The 23,890-nt window shown below is 46.6% G+C and overlaps 1 protein-coding gene across 5 annotated transcripts in view; it reads left to right on the forward strand.

Moving 5' to 3' along the window:
• The window catches only part of mio (GATOR complex protein mio), a 547,780-nt gene that overhangs the window by 92,440 nt on the left and 431,450 nt on the right, over positions 1–23,890 (forward strand). For all 5 annotated transcript variants that reach the window (XM_072286653.1, XM_072286650.1, XM_072286651.1 and 2 more), the window contains 2 exons: positions 95–174; positions 13,180–13,226. In XM_072286653.1, the coding sequence (XP_072142754.1) occupies positions 95–174; positions 13,180–13,226 (127 nt within the window). The remainder of the gene's footprint in view (positions 1–94; positions 175–13,179; positions 13,227–23,890) is intronic.

Raw genomic sequence — 23,890 nt, forward strand, 5'->3', positions numbered from 1 at the left:
CTTTAAGATGTGGTTTTGTAGCTTGGGTGTTTGGTGAACTGTTATGTTCTGGAAGTGTAGTGTGTGCTTTTACATGTTTGCCTGTTTCCTGCAGTGCTACAGCTGTTACATGAACCCCCGTACTGACATACTCCTTGCTGTGGGCCAAGACACTGGGAAGGTCAGCCTCGTCAGGTTGGTTAAGCAGCAGTGCCACTGCTGAGTAGTTTTTGCAGAAGCCTTTGCTGTTTTGAAGTCTATATTTACAAGTAAATGTAAAAGGCGATTCAACCACTAGTTTTCAAAGTCTTGCCGAGTGAGTTGCGGGTATGGGGTGCATATAAACAGTATAATTTACTGTAAGAGCCGTGCTGAAATGGCAACATTTAATCGACTTCAGCTAAATGTATAATCGCGTCCTAAATTTTTGTCACCAGTTATCATCATCATCATAGTCGTCACGTACCCAGTGGCCCCATTTGTATGAAATTGGATTACGTTTTGCTTAGAGGAAAGCCCGAACTAAAGGTGAAAATTAACTCACTTGTGCACGTACCCAGTGTCATCACTAAGACAAAATTTTTAGACATTAAAGAATGCTGTTTCAGGCGTCCATAATAGGCACTAAAAGGTGCAGTCATAGGCACAGATATTGATTGCTTCCCAAGTAGCTGTCATGCTACATTGCGCTTTAACGATAAAATAGTTGGGAAGCACCGCGTTTTTTAGCCACTTTTTTTTTTTTTATATGAGAAATAAAGAACGCACTGTATACGCATGTGCCCATTTTTACAGCATTGGTTCTGCCTGGACATGGTAGAAAAAATTATGGAACTAGTGGCACACCATCTTGAGGTTTTCTTGCCTAAAAGTTGTGCCTTCTGTCACTCGATATCAGCTTATAAGTAGAAAATGACTGCTTAATGTCCACAGATATAAGCGGCACGTACTTGTACAACGGGACATTTGGCAGCTTCAAAATGTTTTGAAATCATACGATGTTGAACACTGAAAACTTCTGACACCTCCTTGAGCATCGAGTACTGGTTGTTCTTTTCCAGGACTGACTGAAGCTTTCAGCAAACTCTTTCGGCAACCAATTTTTTTCCGTATAGCAGCTAACTGCCATTCTGCTGCCACAATGAGACCGACTGTCTGAGTCAAGGTTCACCAGAAGTGTTGAGTTCCTCAGTCGCATCAGCTAAAAATGCCGAGTGGGCATACGCCAAGCTTCCGTCTAGGGCCTCCTTGCCCAGTGCAGATTGACCATTTCTCGTCTGCTTTAAAGCTGTTGATGACAGTCTTCACGTCCGCAAGATGCCTGTGGTTGAATGCTCTTACTTATGTCTGCCAAGTGTGACTACTGGCTCACGTAGAAGAGGGACGTCTGGCAGCTGTTCCTTGAAAGCATGAACGGGAGAAAGCGCCTTTAGGAACACAGTTTTTCCTGCAGCTGCCTGCTCATTTACATCATTGAACACCCTCAGACTTCCACGCAAACATGGTGCAGCCCATGAGACAGGCACAGGACATGTAGCATTTGTGGGTAGAAAACTTTCAAAAGGGAGGCTGCCTTGTGCGTTCAGTCGAGCCCACATTTAACAGCCCCTTTCAAGACAAACTGTCACTAAAAGCATGCGAAACTTGCATGACCGTCAAAATCTACATTGTTTTAATGTCATAGAATCACACTTACAATGAACATCTTTGAGCCCTGCCGATCGGTTACAGTGAACGGATGGCGTGAACCCAGTGCAAGATAACAATGGCCGCGACCCCTTTGCATGTGTGTGCTGTTCTCCTGAGCCTCCTCGCAAGTGAACTATCCGTTTCATGCATAAAGTGAGCTATACTCTCTCTGTGGGCACACTCTCTCGCCACTCTCACGCGGCCCACGAGTGTCGGTGTGCAGATTCCAAGATTTCCCTCCCACCCGTCCTCACAACTACGCTCTGCTCCCCTTTCACTCGTTCTTGCGACTCCCTGATGCTCACCTGTCTGCATGGGCACGCTATGGCGCCAGCTGCTGGCTTGAAGTCCAGAAGTTTCATTTCCTGGCCGTTACCGGAAGCAGGCCTCTCCAGACTAGTCTCCATGCTTCCTTGCTTGATTATCGCTAGTGTACATCTGCTTTATCTATTGCGGTGCCTTGTTCCCCCTGTCGGCGTGTATGTGGTGCGAGCGCTTCATTCTAGTCGGGCCCGAATGGTATTCTGGATGGCGGACTAGGAGACTGCCGTGCTTGCAATGGTTGCGAAATGAAAAGCGCTGGACACGGCAACAAAGCGAGCAATTTTGACAGAACTATCTCAAGGTGCTAAAAACTGCATTGATGAAGAAGTACAATGTGTCGAAATCAATCGTTTCAACAATTCTAAAGAACACGGAAAAAATCACCAGCTTCGACACTGACTTGATGGAAGCGCCTGTGGAAGACTGCCAATGTGTATGTAGAGGATGCACTGCTTAAGTAGTATGCAATGCACGGGCTCGCAACATTTCTATAAGTGACCAATGATGCTGGGCAAAGCCAGAAACTTCGCATTCCTGCTAGATTTTCTGGACTTCTGCCCAGGCATTGGCTGGCTACTACAATTCAAAGTGCGGCATGGGTTTGTTTATAGATTGATCGCTGGCGAGGTGGCTTCAGCAAGTGTCCAAGACATTGCCACTTGGCTTGTGACAAACCAAGCCATTATTGCAAGCTAGTCAGAACAGTATGTGTATAATACAGATGGAAATGCATTATTTTATCAGATGCTGCCATAGAAAATGCACACCGTGAAAGGCGACTCATGCGCTGGCAGCAAACACAGTGAAGCATGCGTTAAGGACGGCACCTCTGCGCACTAAAGTGAACAGCAGCGACCAGTGCGTGCCCTTTGTAATTGGAAAATCAGAGAGGCCACGTTTCTTTTGGGGCTATGTGATCGTGCGCTACAGGCGCTGCGCTAAAGCCTAAATGACACACAATTTATTTGCAGAGTCAACGGGCGAGTTTGACCGCAACATGCAGAGACAAGGCATGCACGTGCTGCTTGCGCTTAACAGCTGCTCAGCGCAACACATGCTAACTTCTCGGATGACAGTGACTCTACTTTTACAGCCGCCCACTACCACTTTGAGAGTGCTGCCGCTTTGGGCATAATACACACCTTTATGGCATCACATAGGCACCGCATCGTGGCGCGGTTGCTTATTGCTGTTGGCCACCTGGCCGCCAACTTCATCCACTTATCTCATTATCTCATCTTCATCCACTTTTCATTCATTCATTCATTCATTCATTCATTCATTCATTCATTGACATTGACATTGACCTAGTACCTAGCATGATGCTTCGGAAGAAGATGAATCCGGTGGTGATTTGTGGCAGTGTGTCGTCCACTCCGATATAGGGGACCAAGATATTAGCTTAGCAGAATGCATTGTTGGGCAAGTTGGTTCATTGTATTTGGAAAGATTGGTTGCGCTTTCTAGACGATCACAAGGAAGAAAACAGGACAGGCGCAAACTAACAACTGAGGTATATTCGAGGAAAACACTTAAATATCAGACCATGCCAGCGCAGGCGCATCAGGATATCAGCAGCAGAAAAGTAGAAAAAACACAAAATCAGAAAAAACCAATGGCGTGGCTCAGCCAAACATATTGTCACCCAGCTATGACAACTAAAACAGTTTAGCGCCGACAGATTGAGAAAAAACGTCTGCCTTTAGCGATGGCTGGTCCTCGGAGAGCACGCGCGCAACCACGAACTTCGTCGTTCTCGCCTTAAGGGTCCCGTGTCAACACGTGCAAACCTATTTCGCGTCATTGCTCCCCTCTCAAAAGCGACCAGCCCGGTCGCTTCAAGGGCAGCGGGCGCGCACTATGGGCAAGAGTGCCAACATGAAAAGGCAAAAAAAAAACATAGAGGAATGTACACAATGCTGAAGCGGCTTGTGAGGGTTGCTTAGCCCTGGTGTGCGTAGTACGGCTTCATCCGTACTACGTGGATGACTTCAGCACGGGGACGGCGTCGGTTCGAGCCAGGATCAGAGGTTTGAGGCACCACCTCGTAGTTCACATCACTGAGGCGGCGCACAACTTCGTAGGGGCCGAAGTAGCGGCGCAACAATTTCTCTGAGAGCCCGCGGTGTCGAATAGGTTTCCACACCCACACGCGGTCGCCTGGTAAGTACTGGACATTCCGTCGGGTCCGGTTGTAACGCTAGGCGTCGGTATTCTGCTGGGTGCGGATGCGATTCCGAGCAAGCTGGCGAGCTTCCTCGGCTTTCTCGATGAAATCTTCAGTGTTGTCATTCCTTGTGGTTCCGTGGTCTACCGGGAGCATAGCGTCTAAGGGGGTTGTAACGCGACGTCCGTAAACAAGCTCGAATGGTGTAAACTCGGTGGTCTCCTGCACAGCGGTATTGTAAGCAAACGTGACGTATGGCAAAATTTCATCCCATGTTTTGTGTTCCACATCAATGTACATGGAGAGCATGTCGGCTAATGTTCTGTTTAGGCGCTTTGTTAAGCCGTTAGTTTGGGGATGATAGGCTGTGGTCTTTCGGTGGTCGGTGTGCGTCAGTGTGACGACTTGTTGCAATAACTCCGCTGTAAATGCCGCACCGCGGTCAGTAATGAGTACAGCGGGTGCACCGTGGCGAAGCACGATGTTGTGGACGAAGAAGCTGGCGACTTCAGCAGCAGTTCCCCGCGGCACAGCTTTCGTCTCCGCATAGCGAGTCATATAGTCAGTTGCCACGATTATCCACTTATTTTGCAAGGAGGACGTGGGGAACGGCCCAAGAAGGTCCATTCCCACTTGCTGGAACGGCGCCGGAGGCGGGTCCAAAGGCTGAAGGAGGCCGGCAGGCTTGACGGGTGGAACTTTACGCCTCTGACAGTCACGGCATGTTCGCACATAGCGCTGAACCGACGAAAATAGGTGTGGCCAATAGTATTTTTGCCGTATGCGCGCTAATGTCCTCGCGAAGCCTAAGTGGCCGGCACAGGGATCGTCGTGACACGCCTATCTATAAAACTTCCTCGCGCAGTGCCGCCGGAACGACGAGAAGGAACGTTTCCTGGCTGTTCTCGAAATTTTTCTTGTACAGGACATCGTTTTGCAGGCAGTACGACGTCAATCCTCGTGAAAGTGGGCGTGGGACAACAACGTCAGCTCCCTCGAGATATCGGATGACTGGAAGCAGCTCAGAGTCTGCACGTTGATAGTCAGCCATGCGCACCACGTCGACGACACCAAGAAACGGCAAATCTAGCTCCAAGTCGGAGGATGTCAAAGGAATAGGAGAACGTGACAAGCAGTCAGCGTCGCTATGCTTATGGCCGGATCTGTAGACAACAGTTATGTCGTATTCCTGGAGGCGGAGGCTCCAACGAGCGAGGCGACCTGACGGGTCTCGTAGATTGGCAAGCCAGCAGAGCGAGTGGTGATCACTGATCGCTCGAAATGGCCGGCCGTATAAGTAGGGTCGGAACTTGATGATGGCCCACACGACTGCTAAGCATTCTTTTTCGGTCGTTGAATAATTAGCTTCTGCTTTTGTCAGACTACGACTGGCATACGCAATTACACATTCTGCGCCATCTTGCCATTGAACCAGAATGGCCCCGAGTTCTACGTTGCTGGCGTCGGTGTGTATTTCAGTTGCCGCGGTGTCATCAAAATGCGCCAGCACTGGAGCGGATTGAAGGCGTTTACGCAATTCGGTGAAGGCCTGCTCTTGTTCTTTCGTCCACGCAAAGGGCACATCTTGTCGCGTCAGTCTCGTGAGCGGTTCAGCAATCCTTGAGAAGCCTTCAACGAAACGACGGTAGTAAGCGCAGAGGCCCAGGAACCGCTGAACAGACTTTTTGTCTTTAAGACGAGGAAACTCGGCAACGGCAGCGAGTTTTTCTGGGTCTGGTCGTACTCCTTGGGAGCTGACCACGTGGCCTAGAAACTTGAGTTCCTGGAAGCCAAAGTAAGATTTTTCAGGCTTGATGGTAAGGTTGGCCTTGCGTATTGCGGTAAGAACACTTCGTAGCCGGGTGAGATGTTCATCGAATGTGCTGGAAAACACAACAACGTTGTCTAGGTACACTAGACACGTCTGCCACTTTAGTCCAACGAGTACAGTGTCCATCATTCGTTGGAACGTAGCAGGAGCGGAACAGAGACCGAAAGGCAGCACTTTAAATTCGTACAGCCCATCGGGAGTCACGAAGGCGGTTTTTTCACGGTCATGCTCGTCCACTTCGATTTGCCAGTAGCCTGACTTTAGGTCTAACGAAGTAAAGAACTGAGCATGACGCAGACGGTCCAAAGCGTCATCGATCCGTGGCAGGGGATAAACGTCGCGTTTGGTGACTCGGTTAAGCCGTCTGTAGTCAACGCAGAAGCGGAGTGTGTTGTCTTTCTTTTTTACTAGTACGACAGGCGATGCCCACGGACTTGTCGACGGCTGGATGACGTCATCCTTTAGCATTTCTTGAACTTGACGCTTAGTCGCCTCTCGCTCCATAGGTGACACGCGATACGGATGCTGACGAACAGGCCGCGCCGACTCCTCTGTAACTATCCGGTGTTGCGTAACGGAAGTGCGCTGGACTTTGGATTCCGTGGAAAAACAGCCGGAGAATTCTGTCAGTAGGCCCAGCAGCTGATCCTTCTGGACATCTGCTAAGTCAGCATTAATGTGGACGCGGGTATTCAGGCTGGCGTGAGTTGTTGCGTCCGGTGAAGTCACTTGTAACGTGCCGATATCGGAGAAGTCAGCAATTTCGTTCAGGAATGCCACAGCTGTACCTTGAGGGACGTGCTGATACTCATGGCTGAAGTTTGTCAACAAAACTTGCGAGCACTTATGCTGTATTCGAACAAGGCCCCGGGCGATGCAGATGTGTTTTTCAAGCAGCAGCGGGATATTTGCCTCGGCAATACCCTCATAGCCGTCGAATGCGTCGCAGGTGACGAGGGTCAATACGCTGCTCCTTGGCAGCACCGTGATGTTCTCGTCAACAATCCTCAAGGCGTTGACATACGTGTCGTCGGTGCTGCTCCCTGCTAAGGCCTGCGCCGTCAAAAACGTTACCCGCGACTTTTGTAAGTTGATCACAGCTCCATTAGCCTGCAGAAAGTCCATTCCCAGAATTAGGTCCCTCGAGCAGCTTGGGAGGACAACAAAATCTCCGAGGTACGTAAGCCCACGAATGCTCACTCGCGCTGTGCATCTCCCTACCGGGGTTAGCAGATGGCCTCCTGCAGTTCGAATCTGCGACCCTGTCCACTCGGTAGAAACTTTTTTCAGCTTGCAGGCAAGGTCCATGCTCATAACTGAGGTGTCCGCTCCAGTGTCGATTAACGCCGTTATTTCTTCGTCGTCTATGGTGACGGGAAAGTTCGACATTACTACCTCTCGTAAGGTGTTCGACTCCGTCTGTACATCTGCGTCGTTCTGTTTTCGTCGTTCTCGTCGTAGTGGAGGATATTGCGTATGGTCGTCGTCAGTGGCCTCACCTCCGGAGGTCGCTGAACTCAGTTTTCCCGACCCGCCGGGCTAGGCGAGCGGCGTTTCAGAGCGCCGCGAGTAAAAGCTTGGCTTGGTGATGGTGACCTGTAACGAGCAGGAGACGACGAATGGGGCTCCGGCCATCGCTGATCATCATTATGACGATTTGTGACGAAACTCTCTATTTCCGGCGGCCGCTCACCAGGTCGTGGACGAGGTGCATTCGGCGAGAATCCACGAAGCCCCAGATGACGATAAGGACACATTCTGTAGATGTGCCCGGCTTCGCCACAATGAAAACAAAGGGGTTTGTAGTCAGTGGTGTGCCAGACGTCGCTCTTCCTAGTCCTTGCTTCGGCGATGTGCGGTGGGCTGCGAGGCGGCCTGACGCTTACGTCCATTTGTTGAGTGGGGTGTACCATGCTGCATGCACTTGAGGGTGGCGGACGGCGTACTGCTTCAGCGTAACTCATTTCGGCGTGCGGTACCTGCTGTGGTGCCTCGTACTGTCCAGGAACATGGACGGCCTGTCGGACCTCGGCGTGCACCATTTCCGCAATGGAAAGTTGTCCCACAGGGGCAGTGGTCGTCTGCATCTTCTGCAGTTCCTCCTTGACGACAGCCCTGATGAGTTCTCGCAAGGCGCCAACGTCGTTACCGAGAGTAACGGCAGAGAGCTCCCTTGAAATCACGGCGTCGCGGTTGTTTTGCCTGGCCCACTGTTGAAGGGCCTTTTCCATAGTACTGGCTTCGTCATGGAACTCTGCAAGTGTCGTCGGGCGGATTTCGAATTAGGCCAGCAAAGATTTCCTCTTTGACACCGCGCATGAGATGGCGCACCTTCTTTGTTTCAGTGATCAAAGGGTCCGCATGTCTGAAAAGCTGATTCATGTCTTCTACGTATGCAGTCACTCGCTCATTCGGGCCTTGAATTCTTGCCTCCAACGCTAACTCCGCTCTCTCCTTCCTGTCCGCCCTGGCGAAGGCATTGAGGAACTGCCTACGAAATTCTTCCCATGACATCAGTGTCGCCTCGTGGTTCTCAAACCATGTTTTCGCGGAATCTTCAAGAGCGAAGTACACGTAACGTAGCTTACGCTCGTGGTTCCAGTCGTTGAGGTTGGCAACCCGGTCAAAATGGTCAACCCAGTCATCGGCGTCCCCTGAAGCACTTCCGTGGAACAGATTCGGCGTCCGGATGTGATTGAGGACAACGTGCAATGCTGCAGGAGTGGCAGGAGGTGGTTGGGTCATCATTCTAGTTCGTTCAGGTAGCAGACCGTGCTGTGGCTGGAGTCCCTGGAGGCGTCGGCTGGCACGTACATGCACAGGGGTAAGCTCGGTTGAACTACTCGCCGGGCTTAGGTCTGGGGTATGCTCCGGAGATCTTAACATCGACCGTACCCAGCACGTCCACCAGAAATGTCACCCAGCTATGACAACTAAAACAGTTTAGCACCGACAGATTGAGAAAAAACGTCTGCCTTTAGTGATGGCTGGTCCTCGGAGAGCACGCGCGCAACCACGAACTTCGTCGTTCTCGCCTTAAGGGTCCCGTGTCAACACGTGCAAACCTATTTCGCGTCAATATTATCTAGGAAACGTGCCTCGCTATTGTAAAGCATGACCGATGTGTCACTGATGCATGCTTGTCCCTCCTTCTTTATATAATATGCCTCTAGAAGTTCTCGTGCTTTGTCGTTTTTGCACTTGCGCAGGATCTTAACCTGGTTGAGCAGAGGCCTGCATTTATAATCTAAGCAATGCGGGGGTAAATGACGTTGCTCCCGGTTTATAATTGATCTTTTGTGTTCGCGGATTCGCACATTCAAACAACGGCCCGTCTGGCCTATGTAGGTTTTGCCGCATGTCAGGGGAATCTGATAAACAACACTAACTTGGCAATCTAAATAGGGGTTCTTGTGTTTCACGCCGCAGCCACCTTGCTTCTTTCTGGCGTGAAGTCTCCCAATGCGGGCGCAAAGGTGACTCAGCTTGCAGGGAGCCGAGAAAACGAGTGGGACACCATGCTTGGTTGCTATCTTCTTCAGATTGTGTGCAGTTCTGTGAACATATGGAATTAGGACAGGCTTTGAAGCTTTGTTGGCAACATCAGAGTTTACTTTTTGGGGCGCTTTTAGCCTCTTTTCGAGCGTTTCAACCACTGCCAGCACAACCACATGAGGGAAGCCAGCCTCTTTCAGCCTTGAAATTTGCATGTCGGAGCTGGCCTGCATGGCATGCGTACATGACTTCTTCAAAGATTGCTCAATAATCTGTTTAGCAATGGCCCTTTTGGTGATTTTAGAGTGAGCTGAATCATATGGTAATAGTTGTTTTAAGAACTTTAAAAAGGTACCCGTGAAACGTACTTGCGCAAAGCAAGCCGCAGTCTCTTTATGCGATAACCTAGAGCTAGCCAAACTGTCTCATTTTGTTAACAACAGTAAGAACGATAGCTTGTCTGTGTTTTTTTCCGCTAAAACGCACAAGGCTGATGTACCCTTCAGAGCCATTGTTAGCGAGAAAGGCACATGGCAACACGAAATTAGCATCTTTCTGCAGAAGCATTTGAACATGTTGCATATTGATGATCCTTTTGCCACGAAGAATTCTGAAGATGTTATTTCGCTTCTGCAGACAGCTGACTCAATCGGATTTGGGTTCTCCGTTGATGTAGAAGATTTATTCTACTCCATACCTCACCAGCCACTTTTTGAATCAGTGCGTAGCTGCATTGAAGCTAACAGTGTCATTGGTTTCCAAAACTCAGCAGGCATTTCGGTAGACAGTTTCCTGGCTCTTTTAGAATTTTATCTCAGTGCTACTTTTATCACCTTTGACAACCAAACCTTTTTCCAGCGACAGGGAGTGTGCATTGGGTCGTGCGTAGCACCAGTTTTATGCAATATCTTTTTATCGAGTATTGACCGCACCTTGTTTGGTGTACTTGACAATGACGAAGTAGCACATGTTTTCAGGTATGTTGACGATTTTCTTGTGCTGCTGAAAGAACGAAATGATTTTATGTATGACGATGCCATTGCAGACATTTTAAATCTTTTTGAGAAGAATGCCTTAGGTCTAACCTTTACACATGAGCTCCCTGTCAATAACATTCTGCAGTTCCTTGACCTCAAACTTACCTTTGGAAAAGAGCACGTTTGTTGCTGTTTCTGCCCTCGCACACAAAAACAACTATTATCATATGATTCAGCGCACTCTAATATCACCAAAAGGGCCATTGCTAAACAGATTATTGAGCAATCTTTGAAGAAGTCATGTACGCATGCCATGCAGGCCAGCTCCGATATGCAAATTTCTAGGCTGAAAGAGGCTGGCTTCCCTGATGTGGTTGTGCTGGCAGTGGTTGAAACGCTCGAAAAGAGGCTAAAAGCGCCCCAAAAAGTAAACTCTGATGTTGCCAACAAAGCTTCAAAGCCTGTCGTAATTCCATATGTTCACAGAACTGCACACAATCTGAAGAAGATAGCAACCAAGCATGGTGTCCCACTCGTTTTCTCGGCTCCCTGCAAGCTGAGTCACCTTTGCGCCCGCATTGGGAGACTTCACGCCAGAAAGAAGCAAGGTGGCTGCGGCGTGAAACACAAGAACCCCTATTTAGATTGCCAAGTTGGTGTTGTTTATCAGATTCCCCTGACATGCGGCAAAACCTACATAGGCCAGACGGGCCGTTGTTTGAATGTGCGAATCCGCGAACACAAAAGATCAATTATAAACCGGGAGCAACGTCATTTACCCCTGCATTGCTTAGATCATAAATGCAGGCCTCTGCTCAACCAGGTTAAGATCCTGCGCAAGTGCAATAACGAAAACGCACGAGAACTTCTAGAGGCATATTATATAAAGAAGGGACAAGCATGCATCAGTGACACATCGGTCATGCTTTACAATAGGGAGGCACGTTTCCTAGATAATATGTTTAGCTGAGCCACGCCATTGGTTTTTTCTGATTTTATGTTTTTTCTACTTTTCTGCTGCTGATATCCTCATGTGCCTGCGCTGGCATGGTCTGATATTTAAGTGTTTTCCTCGAATAAACCTCAGTTGTTAGTTTGCGCCTGTCCTGTTTTCTTCCTTGTGATCGTCTAGAAAGCGCAACCAATCTTTCCAGATATTAGCTGGGGTGACTATTTCTGCTGATGAAGACATTGCGGAACCGTGCAAGTATGAGGGCATCATTTGTGAGTCGGATAGCGATTAAACTTCGGAGCCAACACGCATAAGCTCACCTGTAGCAATGGGCTACATAGAGGGCCTGAGGCAACTTGTCTGTGCTAAGGGCCTCGGCGAAGAGCGCGCTTCTGTTTTAAATAAACTGCAGACTGCCCTCGTCGGATCCAGAAACGAACGAGCATCACAGACTTTTTTGCAAAAAAAATAAATTTTGTATTTTGCCTAGCAACAATCTTGTTTTTTTTTTTACCTGTGGTCAACTTACTACGAACTTTGGTATATATCGAACGGGCGCCACCTGGTGCTCAAATTTGTTACGAGTGGGCTCTACTGTGCTGCTTCAGTGTACAGCAGCGAAACCCTGCTGTCATCAATTTCAGATAGACTTCAACAAGGAGTCGATAAAGTATGACACTGTCTCTCTATTTGTTTCCTCAAGAAGCTTTGAGCTCACAGGAAACAATTTTCATTTTTCTCCTTCAGCTTGCACAGTGAAGTCAAAACAAAACACTGAGAACAACAATTTTAAGCCCTTAAAACTCAGAATAAGGCCTTTTTAGGTGCTTGAAACCAAATTGGGCATCAACACTGAAATAGGCACTTATAGGCATCAATAAACCGTGCCAAAGTGCTTAGAATAACCTAATTCATGCTTATAGATCATATAGGTGCAATAGAAGTGTAATGGAAAAATAGGCATTTTGCCTGAAAATGCAGTTTCATATCCTCACAAACCCACTGGTCACAGTGGCACTGACATTTAGATCTTTGGGATCAACCTATGAAAGAGGCTATAAACACGCATAAGCCGTATGGAAAAGGGAGAGTAACTTGCCAAGAAAGACATTAAAAACATTAGAGACTGGATTATCGGCAAATGCCTATTTCCTCTTGACCATCAGGACCACACTCTTTTGGCGTATGAACACAAATTATGGGTTCAGAGGTGGTTTAGCACTGATCTTGCAGTACCCTGTTTCTGCTCTGTGTGCTTACGCATGCGGCCACCTACAGCAGTGTCCTGCGCTCTTCCCGCACAGCATGCTGTGCTTGTACTGTGTGGAGAAAGGAGGCACCTGAGCACAGCCCCGAGAAACTGGTGCACGGGCACTGCTGATGATTGGCCTGCCGCATCCTCAGGACCATGTTTCACAAAGCACCATCTCCTTTTCCATTCCTTTCTGTCTTTGTTTATTGGCTTGGATGACGCTGTGCCACTATTATACTGGCATAAGGAACTATGGGCCACGAATGAAAAGAATAGAAAATTAAATGGGTAGTTACAAAATATGACCTGTGCTTATATTCTTGGCAATCATTCAGCTTGTCGGGTTTTGTGTCAAAGGCATTGTATGACAAGCACAAGAAATGTGAGGAAGAAGTGTTTCACTGCTTGTCCAGTTGTAAACTGCTATGTTTCGGTCTCTGTTTTTTTGTAGATAATAAGTTTGCTTGCGACTCTTGATTCACTGACTGAAACTGTCTTTTTTTTCTTTTTCAGTTTTGGCCGGACTTTTCATGACCAAGAATGGGCCACCAGAGAGTTTGGTAAGTCCAGATGCCCTATTTAAGCAAATATGGTCCAGGAAAGTGCCCATTAAGTGTAGTGTTAATTGATTGCTCATCGGATTGCTGTACTTGTGTGGCATTGGTTTTGGTGATCCATGGTACATATGATAGATGAGTGTAGTTTCAACTTTTCCTATTGTTTCAGTGGGAGGTATGTCGAAATTAGCGGTGAATTTGTGGCTTTTTTTGGTGTTGCTTGGTCATCTGAAAAGGGACATGTGCACCTGCATGAAGCAGGAAGTCAAGTGCAATTCAGGAAGAGCAGAAACTGTCTTGGTAATTAGGAGGTGTCCCTCTTGAGACAAGCTGGTGACATGTGCCAGTATATTTGTTTTTCATTCAACTTTTCAATGGTGCATTAATGTGACATTCTGACTTTGGCGCCTTTGTTTGTGCTTGTGTACTATGTTGGCATACTCTAGTAAAAACAAAAGAGAATAAACTATAGTGAGCTATAGACAAAAAGCTTCTTGACCTTTTCCGTCATTTTATGCTTGTGATACCTAGAATTTGAATTATTTGGTTGAATATAACTGCTTCGCTTTTTGATCTTCAACAAATTGATACTGCAGTCAGGATGGATTTAGTTGTAGATCCCTGCTGACCAAGCCAGCCTGCTGAATAGATGGAAGTGACGGCATGCATTAATGTCAAAGCACAGCAGAGAAACTGCTCTTTGGGGCTAGTTCTCTGCCCCCACCTGCGCGATGCATTACCATAGGACATCTGAAACAAAAGCACCGCATTGTATGAGCTTCCGCTGCATGAGATATCAACTAAACGAAGTGTTCACAGACACTAATCTGATCCCATTTAGGGAGTTGAGTGACCAGCTCAATTACCATGCTTCGAAACTTGAACAGTCAAACAGAACATGTAGGCAGTAAGAACCTGAATGAGGAGTGGAGAAATGTGGAGCTGTACCAGCATTCTATAGTTCTGACGAAGTCTCAAGCCAAACATCAATTGCCAGAATTTTTGTCCAGGGCATCAACGTACAGCTGTGCCAATTGTGCCGAAGTGCTATACAGTATTTGCAACTTCCTGCGCCAAATTGCACCAAAACTGTGATATGCCCTGAAATTGTGCCATGCTGTTCCAAAACACAGACAACCGTGGATTTGTTTTCTGTCCAGCTTTAGCAGAAACTGACAGCTGTATAGAAACTGACAGCTGTGTAGCTCCGAAAATTCGGACGTGCTCGATTATTCGGTCAGCTTCGCGGCACCATCATTCTCCCCATAGACCATAATGTATAACAACTGCCGAAAGTTCGGACACCTTGCAACCTCTCGTCTGATTTTTCGGACACTCCTTGAGCCAACTTGATCGAGAGTACCATGCACCGACTCTGACCGGTGCACAGTTCGACTTGCTGAATGCCATTTTTGTTTTGAACGGAGCCTCCTTGCCGCTCCCCAAAGTGGCGCTACTGCAAATCCCCGCTCATCATCATCGTTTTTGCCTGGTTTGATGGAGTGGCTCTACAGCAGTTCCGGTTTCAGCTTAGTAAGCCATGTCAAGACAATCCAGCAGCTGATTTGCTTTTTCGCGCACGACGCTGCGAGTAGGCCACGTTTTTCGTTTGTGCGACTGGTGTCGGCATGGTGCTGTTTGCTTTGTGTGCTATGTCGAGGTTCTGGCGATCCAACGCGGCAACGGAAACATCGCGTCAAGTGTCTAATGGCGCCGACAGTGCCCGCGCAGACTGCGCTGGGGAATGCCGGCAAGCGGGTGCCGGGAGGCCTAAGATTTGTCGCCTTCCGATGTGCTCGCTACTGACGGCGAAAATGTTCTGCCGACACCTGCGTAGTCGTTGCATTGCAATTCCAGACACCGTCTCATTTGACAGTTTCACAAGTGCTGACACTGCTGTACTGACATGTGCAGAACCTGACGACGGCAAGATCATTCGTCAGGTTTCTGCTGCACCACCGGACAATGACCGAGTCGGAAGATGACGCACCATGTGCTACGCTGCCGTCGCATGCGGATCGTGTACAAGCAGTGACTGTGCTCTCAGCCGCCTATAGCGACCGTACGACCCTCTCCAAGATTCAGGCTTACCTGATTGTGCGTTAACGGAACAGCGTGCAACGGTGCATTCACAATTTCTTCAATCCTACTGCCGAGCCCGAATAAGTGCGTGGAAATAAAGGATTTCATTTTTTTTCTTGATTTGCTTTTTTGGACACCTGTTTATTTGGACATTTCCGCAGTCCCGTGAGGTCCGAATAAATGGTCGGCGACTGTATGTGGTGTTTCTTTAAGAATGTTGTATTAAGCTGAGTAAAAAACTTTGTTCCCCACAAATGTAAATTACAGCGTATACATAATCCATGGATGACGAAGGAGATCACATGCCAGCGGCGCAAACTAAAAGTAAGGACGCAGCTCAGATTGCATCCCTGTTCCGGCGGTTCATGTAAAATATCGGAACTATGGGAACAACTGAAGGATAGCATTAAAAAGGCCAAAGGTTTTTACGAAAGCATTTGGCTAAAAATTTCTGTCATCACCTGATAAGTTTTGGCTACACATTTCACCAAAAAAGAAATCTGCCCCTACTCCTTCGTCCAATGGCATCCCTGTGATAGATACTGCAGTAATTGCTGAAGCACTTAATACTTATTTTGGTTTTGTGTTTTCTGTCGATGATAGCTGCACACCAGAATTTCAGAAATTTGGTAACATAGAAGCTAGTAATGATTTATGTATCCTAGAAGACGGCATGCTTGCGCTGTTGTTAAAATTAGACATCAAGAAATCACCAGGTACAGATGGTGTACTTAATATATTTCTTACACGTCATGCGGAATGGTGCTAAAAATATTTGTTTATTATTTAAAAAGTCACTTAATGTGGAGCTTCCGAGCGACTGGAAATACAAAAAAATTTCCCCAATTCCTAAAGCAAGCATGCTTTCAGATGCATCAGCATATTGACCGATTTCTTTATTATGCACATGTACAAAGCTCTTAGAGTATATAATTTTTAAACATATATCTACTTTTTCTGAAAATGAAAGCCTAATAATAATAAGTTCCTTCCAGCATGGTTTTCACCATGGTTATTCAATAATGACTCAGCTCATTGAGAGTATCCATGATATAGCAGCTGCCCTACACAGACATAACCAGATTGAGGTTATATTTCTAGATTTTGAAAAGGCATTTGGCAGTGTTTCCCATAGAAAATTATTATTGAAGCTAAAACCAATACTACAAATCACCACCTTACTAGCTTAGATAGAAGCCTACCTATCATGCAGATGTCATGTCGTGTCCATTGACTGCGTAAATTCGCATGCCATTTCAGTACTTTCAGGTATTCCACAAGGATCCCTCCTTGGTCCTCTCTTTTTCCTCGTGTATATTAATGACATTGATCAGAACATTCCTGTCAAGGTACGGCTCTTTGCCGATAATTGCATTACCGTATTTACTCTCATAATGATCGCACTTTTTGTCACAAAAATTGACACAAATTCAGGGGTGCGATCATTATGCGGGTTAATTCATCCCGCATTTGCTGCAGGATGACAAGCAGGCGGCTGCCGCTGTCAGTGCAGGAAACCGAAACAAATGTGGCGGCCGGTGGAGCAAGCCAAACGCGATTATTTTTGTTCTCGTGAGTACATTACGCACATTTAAACAGTTTCTTCCGTATCAGTAACGAATAATATCGGCAAGTTTGGAACAATGACGTAGCCATGTCCTCTTTGAGGGGACAGAAACAGAGATGGGTGCGCTTAGCTGCCAGTGACATAGGAACACATGGCGGGCATGCTGTGGAAACTGCGGCATTTGTCTTCATTGCTATCCTAATACGGCATGTTTCCGCTAAGGGTGGGCAAATATCTTAGCGGCATTACAAGCGTTGGCGTGTGAATAGGGTACTCTTCTAACGTATCAGTGTAAATGTGGTCACTATTTCAGGACAACATCCATTTGGGCTAGATGGTGGATACTTGAATTAGGAAGGAATAGCGCCAACTAAGACGATCACAAGTGGGAGTCCTGTGTCGTTCTTCCCACTTGTGATCGTCTTAGTTGGCGCTGTTCCTTCCTAATTCAAGTGGTCACTATCATTGCCACTTGCGATTTGTTGCGTGCCCACGAGTGCAGACGAGAAGAGTTGAAAGGCGCCCTTTATGTTGTTGTTGACCAAACCCATTGTGAAGCCTACAAATAATAAAGCCGAAGAAAGTTTGGTTGTAGCTTTTTTTTTTCATGGAAGCGCGGAAAGTGATGAAAGGAATGAAATGGGGCATATGCTTAAGAATGTTGGGTGCATGCAGACCGCTTGGTATGATTTCGAAAGTTGTTCGCGTAGCATTTGACAGATGGTAAGCGGGATCGTCATTAGCTAGACTTGGCACACAACATATCGCTGTGACAAGTTCAGGGTGCGATCATTACACGGGAAAGAAAAAAAATCGAATTTTGACGGCGAAATTCAGGGGCGCGATCATTATGCGAGTAAATATGGTATATATCAGGAAATTACTCCATCTAGTGACCACGTTTTACAAAATGCATGTCTTAATCGAATATATACATGGGGTTTAGAGTGGCAGTTGTAACAAAAAGAAAACCATCAGAACAACATTAACAAAAGAAAAACCCAACATTAACAAAAATAAAACCATCACAGTCACTATTACTTCCACAGAGCATTCCATAAGTTTCCCATACAGCTTTGATAATTAACCTTTAACAGTAGTAACCAAGTTTAAGTATTTGGGAGTTGTCATTTCTAACGATCTGAATGGAATGACCACATTGACTATATCCAAAAGAAGGCGATGAAAAAACTTGGATACTTAAGGAGGTGTTTGGGTAAGTTTACACAAGAAATTAAGCTTCTAGCATACAAAACCTTTATTCGGCCATTACTAGTTTACTCCGTACGCAAACAGAAAAATTTCAGTACTGGAAAAAATACAGAGAAAATCAGTTAGGTTTGTTTATAACAAATACAGTTGGCAGGCATAACTTACAGCTCTCTTAGAAAATATTAAACTTGAAAAACTAAAAATTAGGTGACAGCATGAGGGAATGAAACTTTTTTATCTTCTTTACCACAGACAGTGAGGTTTTATGAAGGATACATATTTAAGTGATGTAAACTGACAGCCCACTTGCTTCTATCACACTAAAAAAGTAACTGAGCTTTCATGTAACACCAACTTGTTCTGATATGCCTTTTTCCCAAGAACTATAACCAATCGGAATTCACTTACAGCTGCTGCAGTTGAATGCCCGACAGTACGACCTTATTTACATGTTTTCGATTCCATGACACATAACTCTGATGCACTACGTGAGCCTTGATGCGAACTTTTTGCATCTCTGTGTGTGTGTATATATATATCTCTTTTTAACTTTGCCGTACATTGTTCTCACTAACTAAGCTCCTTTGCAATCTTCCAATTCTTAACGTTTATAGCTGTATATTTTCATATGTGTTTACTGTATATCTGTTTTATGTGTGAAAACAATCGTGACCCACTCTTGCCTAAGGTCTGAACCTAGACTGGCAGTACTGAAATAAATAAAAAATAAATAAAAGCTTGATGAATATACAGCTATGACTATCCTCAGCCCACTTACAACAATATCAAGAAGAACGAGAAATCTGATTGTTATAAGCAATCATCGCTATATCTCGACTGCCGTAAAAAAATAATAAAAAATAAATAAATAAAGCTGTTGAACAGACCGTTGGAGCTCCGAAATTAAATCTGCCACTTGCGCTCAAAAATAGACGTTGTAGAAAGTAGGCTTTGAAAAATAACATGTTTATTGATACCTCTAAACAGCTTTTCAAGCGTAAGGTGCACAGAAATAGCCAAAATTTTACACTTGCTTTCGCGGGAGTTTCAGATTCACAACCACGTTATGCATCGGGCCAGGCTGCTGCGGAAACACTGGCGGCAATAACTTAGTATGCATGAAGTCAATGCGCGATTCGATCGACAACGACACACTTTGCATGAACATCGGGATCGTTGTTGCAAACGGGCAATCGCCAATCTCGTCGGTGCTGTCGCTTCCGTCATTGCACAACGTCGCCGTCTGTTGCAAGAACGACCGCCTCGTCGGATATCTCTTTGCGGAACGAGACAGCACTATGTGCACTCAGGAGCTCCTCTATCAAAGCACCACCTGTTTCATCGTCAGTATGGACGTGGTCCCAGCGCTTGATAATGTCAGCAGCTTTCACCATGTTGCTTACACTCTGGTGCACAAAGCCCTCCTTTTGTGTTGATCGGCATGGCCACTGGTTCCCGCCTTCATGATCGCAGCGTTCCTGGTTTTCAGTATCACTGATGTCATTGACTGCGCAAACTCATACCTCTTTGAGTCTTGCAAAGTTTGCAGCTTCATCTCATGCGACATAGCTTTGCGCTTTGTCAGAGGGCTGTCTGGCATCCACTGCCGTGACACTGCTTCAGGCCCGTTGTCGCAGCACATTTCTGCACTTGGGCGTCATGGAATTGACTATCCTCATCTTGTGGCGCACTGCGCCAACTCTCAATGCTCTCCATGGCTTTTGCAATCGGCGCGCGAGCGGGGACGCTTCGCACGGCAGATATGAACTCGCATAGGCAAATTTTTCAGCCCATCCTGGCATCGTTTGTTTAAGAAGACTTTGCCGTGCAAATGTCGCGATTATTCTGCATGAAAAACACCATCTAGATGGCAAATATTTTATTGATAAATCTGATATGCGGTGAATAATGTGTCGTTATAAATGGGCCTTTTTCTCATAGCCCGAAAGGATAAGTTGATACTCTCAAGTAGAGTCATTGTTATAATCGATATAGCATTATATGTGGCATTGTTGTAAGTGGACTTCAGCATATTGTCTCAATGGCATTTGAAGAGAAATTTGAATCCTCCATCCATTTCAATGGAACACTTTGTCGCCTAAATTCTTTGTAGGTCGGTCGCATAATTCCGTTAAGCTTCTGAAAGGTGCAGTGGGCCCTAACATTCCTTGCTCTTTCAAACAGAGGGCTCCTTGTGTAGCCATCGCGGCTCACCTGGCTGCCCCTACTCCCTTCTTCCCCCTCCCCTTTGTCGTGGCTTTGCCTCAGTTCTCGTCTGCCTCGTGTCTCCTCAGTGGATAAATTTTCTGTCGTGCAGAATGAACCTCCATTTGAAAGTTGGCGCTGTGTTTGTCTCAGTTTCTTGTCCTGTTCCTTGCACTGTTATTGTTCTTGAAATTGTGTACCAACTAGCCTAACAGCATACTCTGTTAAAGTACAAGTCATCAAAGCTTCGTCTTTATTTTGACATTTCAACTTTTTCTTGATATCTGTGTCTTCTACGGAGCTAAAGAACAGGTCACAGTATCCTGCACTGCTTAGCCAAGCTGTAAAATCTAGCATGGTGCTTTCTCCTTGCCATCATTCCAGAGAGTGCCGTAATTCAAGAAGGCAACTGCAAGAGATGTCACATAACACTGATGTGGGTCTGTAAGTGGAGGCAGGAGAAACAAGAACAGACCACAGTTTGGTGACCAATACGTCAAGAACAAAATATTTTTCACATTGCAAAAGTCTGGGAAAAGATAACAAAACCCAAGCAGCTCCGAATATTGGGGGCGAAGGAAAGCAGCACAATTTTGTAAGATCACTTTCTATATTGAAAAACTTTATTTAATAGATAGAAAAGAGAAGGGGAGCGGGAAAGGTGGGTCCTTAGTCCAGGACCGTTGCTGTACGCTCAGCCTGGCCTAAGAGACCCTTCTGGGTCTCCAACTCAGCTCAAGCGAGGACGGCCTCCCAAGACTCCCTGAGTAAAGTCAGTATGGTGAGCAAGTTTATGTTCGGTGGCCGGTTGTCATGAGGTGCATGTGGTGCGCTGAAAAGGAAAGGCAAAGACGACGAAGCCGCAAGCATGATTGTGCAATGTCGCCAGAAAACAGTGAAAAAGGAAGAACCTCCGGGAGAGCCTCATGGCCCGAGCATGGAACAGGGGATTTGGCCGGGGCGATATAGGAATCGGAGTGAAGAAGACCCACGGCAGAAGAAGCAGCCCGTTGGCCCAGGGGTCTGGGCTCCTGCCTATGCCTGGTGTTCCTGAGCCTACGGCTCAACATGTGAAGCTGGCATTTGTCTGCAAGCCGTGCACCGGAGCTTCTGTGCTCGCGACCTTCCCTCCTGGCTTATGTTCCTGCCCCATCGTGCCATGTCGTTTCGCCTCCCGACTCCAGCTGGGGTACCTCAGCAGCAGCCCACTCGTCATCTGCACCATTACAGCTGTGACCTCGTCCGACACCCCACACCAAACAATGTGGTGATGTGTGAATCATTTGATTCTCTAGTCTGCAGACTGTTTAGAGACTCCATACTTTAAGTGATCCATATTAACCTTTGTCAGCAGTTATATGTCGTCAAATTCATATAAAGCATTGTTTGTGTGTGTGTGACAGAGAGCTTATGCTTCGTATTTCCTAAATTAGTCTGTATTGACCATGCTAAAGAACCTAGTATGGTGAAAAGATCTAGACCGTGACACCACATAATGTGGGGAAGAGACGACCACTCCCCGGCTTACACATTGACCGGCATTGACACATTGACATTGACCGGCATACACGGTTGGCCACATTGTGTGCCGCAGTCCCAAGTGCAGAAAGGTGCGAGTCTGGATTTTTCTATATTTCCGAGAGTCTCGTACTGCGATGTGCGTATGTTGAAACTCGTAGATTTGTTGTTTGCGATGCTAGTGCTCCTGGATGTCAGCCGGGGTGTGGTCCATTGGTCCATTGGTAGTTCGCAAGCTAGTGTGTTTGCCCCTTTGTTTCCTGGGACTCTCGAGTGTCCCGGGCACCATGTAATGCTGTCTGATGCGCGGTTTTTCGCCTAGTAGCTTGAAGGTTATGTGTAATAGACGTCCGTTTATGAACATCTGGCACGCCGCTTACGAATCTGTCAGGACTGCTATCGAGTTCCCGCTCGCGTCTGCTTGTCTAATTGCTAGAGCTATAGCAGTTGCTTCAGCTGTTTTCGTGCAAAGGGTGCACACTGAGGCTGAGATTTTGATGTTTGGGTGTATTTGAGATGTGTGAGTAGTTGACTGCCGTTAGAATGTGACCATGATCGGACTTTGCGACGTCCATGTAAATGACGTCACAGTGCCCACTGAACTTTTTAGTGAGTTGTTGCGCTTTTGCCGCACATCTTGCATCATGGTAGAGTGGACTCATGTTTCTTAGAATTGGGGAAACAATAAGTTCTCATAAAGTCTCGGGCACAGAAACGAGGTCCTCCTTGCAATAATGGGGTTGGATAGAAAAATTTAAATCCATGAGGACCCATCTCCCTGCCTTTGAGCAGTCGAGACATTTTCTTTGCCCCAGCATAGTCGCTGGCCTGAGCTCCTTGAAAATATTATAAAGTCAGAGCGCTTGTAGTCTCTCGTTCGATGTGCTGGGTGGGAGTCCCAGTGCCGCTTTGTACGCCATATGTATGATCACGTCCACTTTGGTTTCGCTAGTGCTGAGCTCTTGATACGGCAGGCTATATGTGGCCCTACTTACTACAAATGCATGTACTAGTCAGATGGTCTCCGCCTTGGTTAGACTTCTGCCTTTCCTTGTTATTCTGCTTATCATGCGAGCTATTTGTTTGGTGGTCGTTTTTAGTGTTTTTATAGTGAAGTCCGCCCTGTGGTTTTCTTGTAGCCATAGGCTTAGGATTCAGATTCTTTGTTTTTCCTGGATTTCCATGTTGCCTAACCATAGGCAAACACCTTCTTCTTTCCGATAGTTTCGGCCATGTAGCCTTGCCCATTCTGATTTGTCTGGTGCATAGGACAGACCGCTTTGTTCTGCAAAATCATTTACAGTTTCTATTGCTTCTTGTAAGACTTGTTCTTAGTAGCCTAGAGGGCCTGTTGTTGCCCACAGGGTGATGTCGTCTGCATACAGCGAGAATTTTAAGTCTGGAATTTGCTCTAGTCTGTTAATGCCTAAATTGAATAAAAGAGGTGAGAGGATGGCCCGTTGAGGGGTACCCTTACCTGGCAAATCGAATTTCTCTGACCTGATGTCTTGTGTCCCTATCGTGGCTTTCCCCTCTGTGAGGAAGGACCGTATGTAATTGTAAATTTTCTTGCCACATTCTATGCTTTCTAGTTCTTCGAGTATGAGTGTGTGTGACATAGTGTCAAAGGAACTTCTGATATCTAGCGCGACTACCATGTGCTCCCCTCCCGTAGGTATATTCCTTAGGACCTCCTCTTTAAGTCTGAGAAATAGGTCCCGAGTTGATAGAGGTTTCCTGAAGCCGTAAATGTAGTCTGATAGGAGTCTACGATCTTCTAGGTGATTCGTAAGCCTCGTGTGAATTACTTTTACGAGCAGTTTCCGTAGGCATGATGTGAGGGATATGGGACGTAAGTTCAGCACACCATGAGCCTTGCCAGCTTTTGGGATGAGTATGACGCTGGCGACTTGCCACTGTTGTGGAAGGCACCCAGTCTCCCAGATGTGCTTGTTCAAGTAGTCTACTAAGTGCTCAAGCTGCTCGTCACTTAAATTGTGGAGCGTGGGATTGATGATCCTATCATCCCCTGGTGCAAAATTTTTCTTAACGGTTTGTGCGGCAGCAAAAAGCTCTGCTTCAG

This window comes from Dermacentor andersoni, chromosome 2 (assembly GCF_023375885.2).
Source record: "Dermacentor andersoni chromosome 2, qqDerAnde1_hic_scaffold, whole genome shotgun sequence".
NCBI lineage: Eukaryota > Metazoa > Arthropoda > Arachnida > Ixodida > Ixodidae > Dermacentor > Dermacentor andersoni.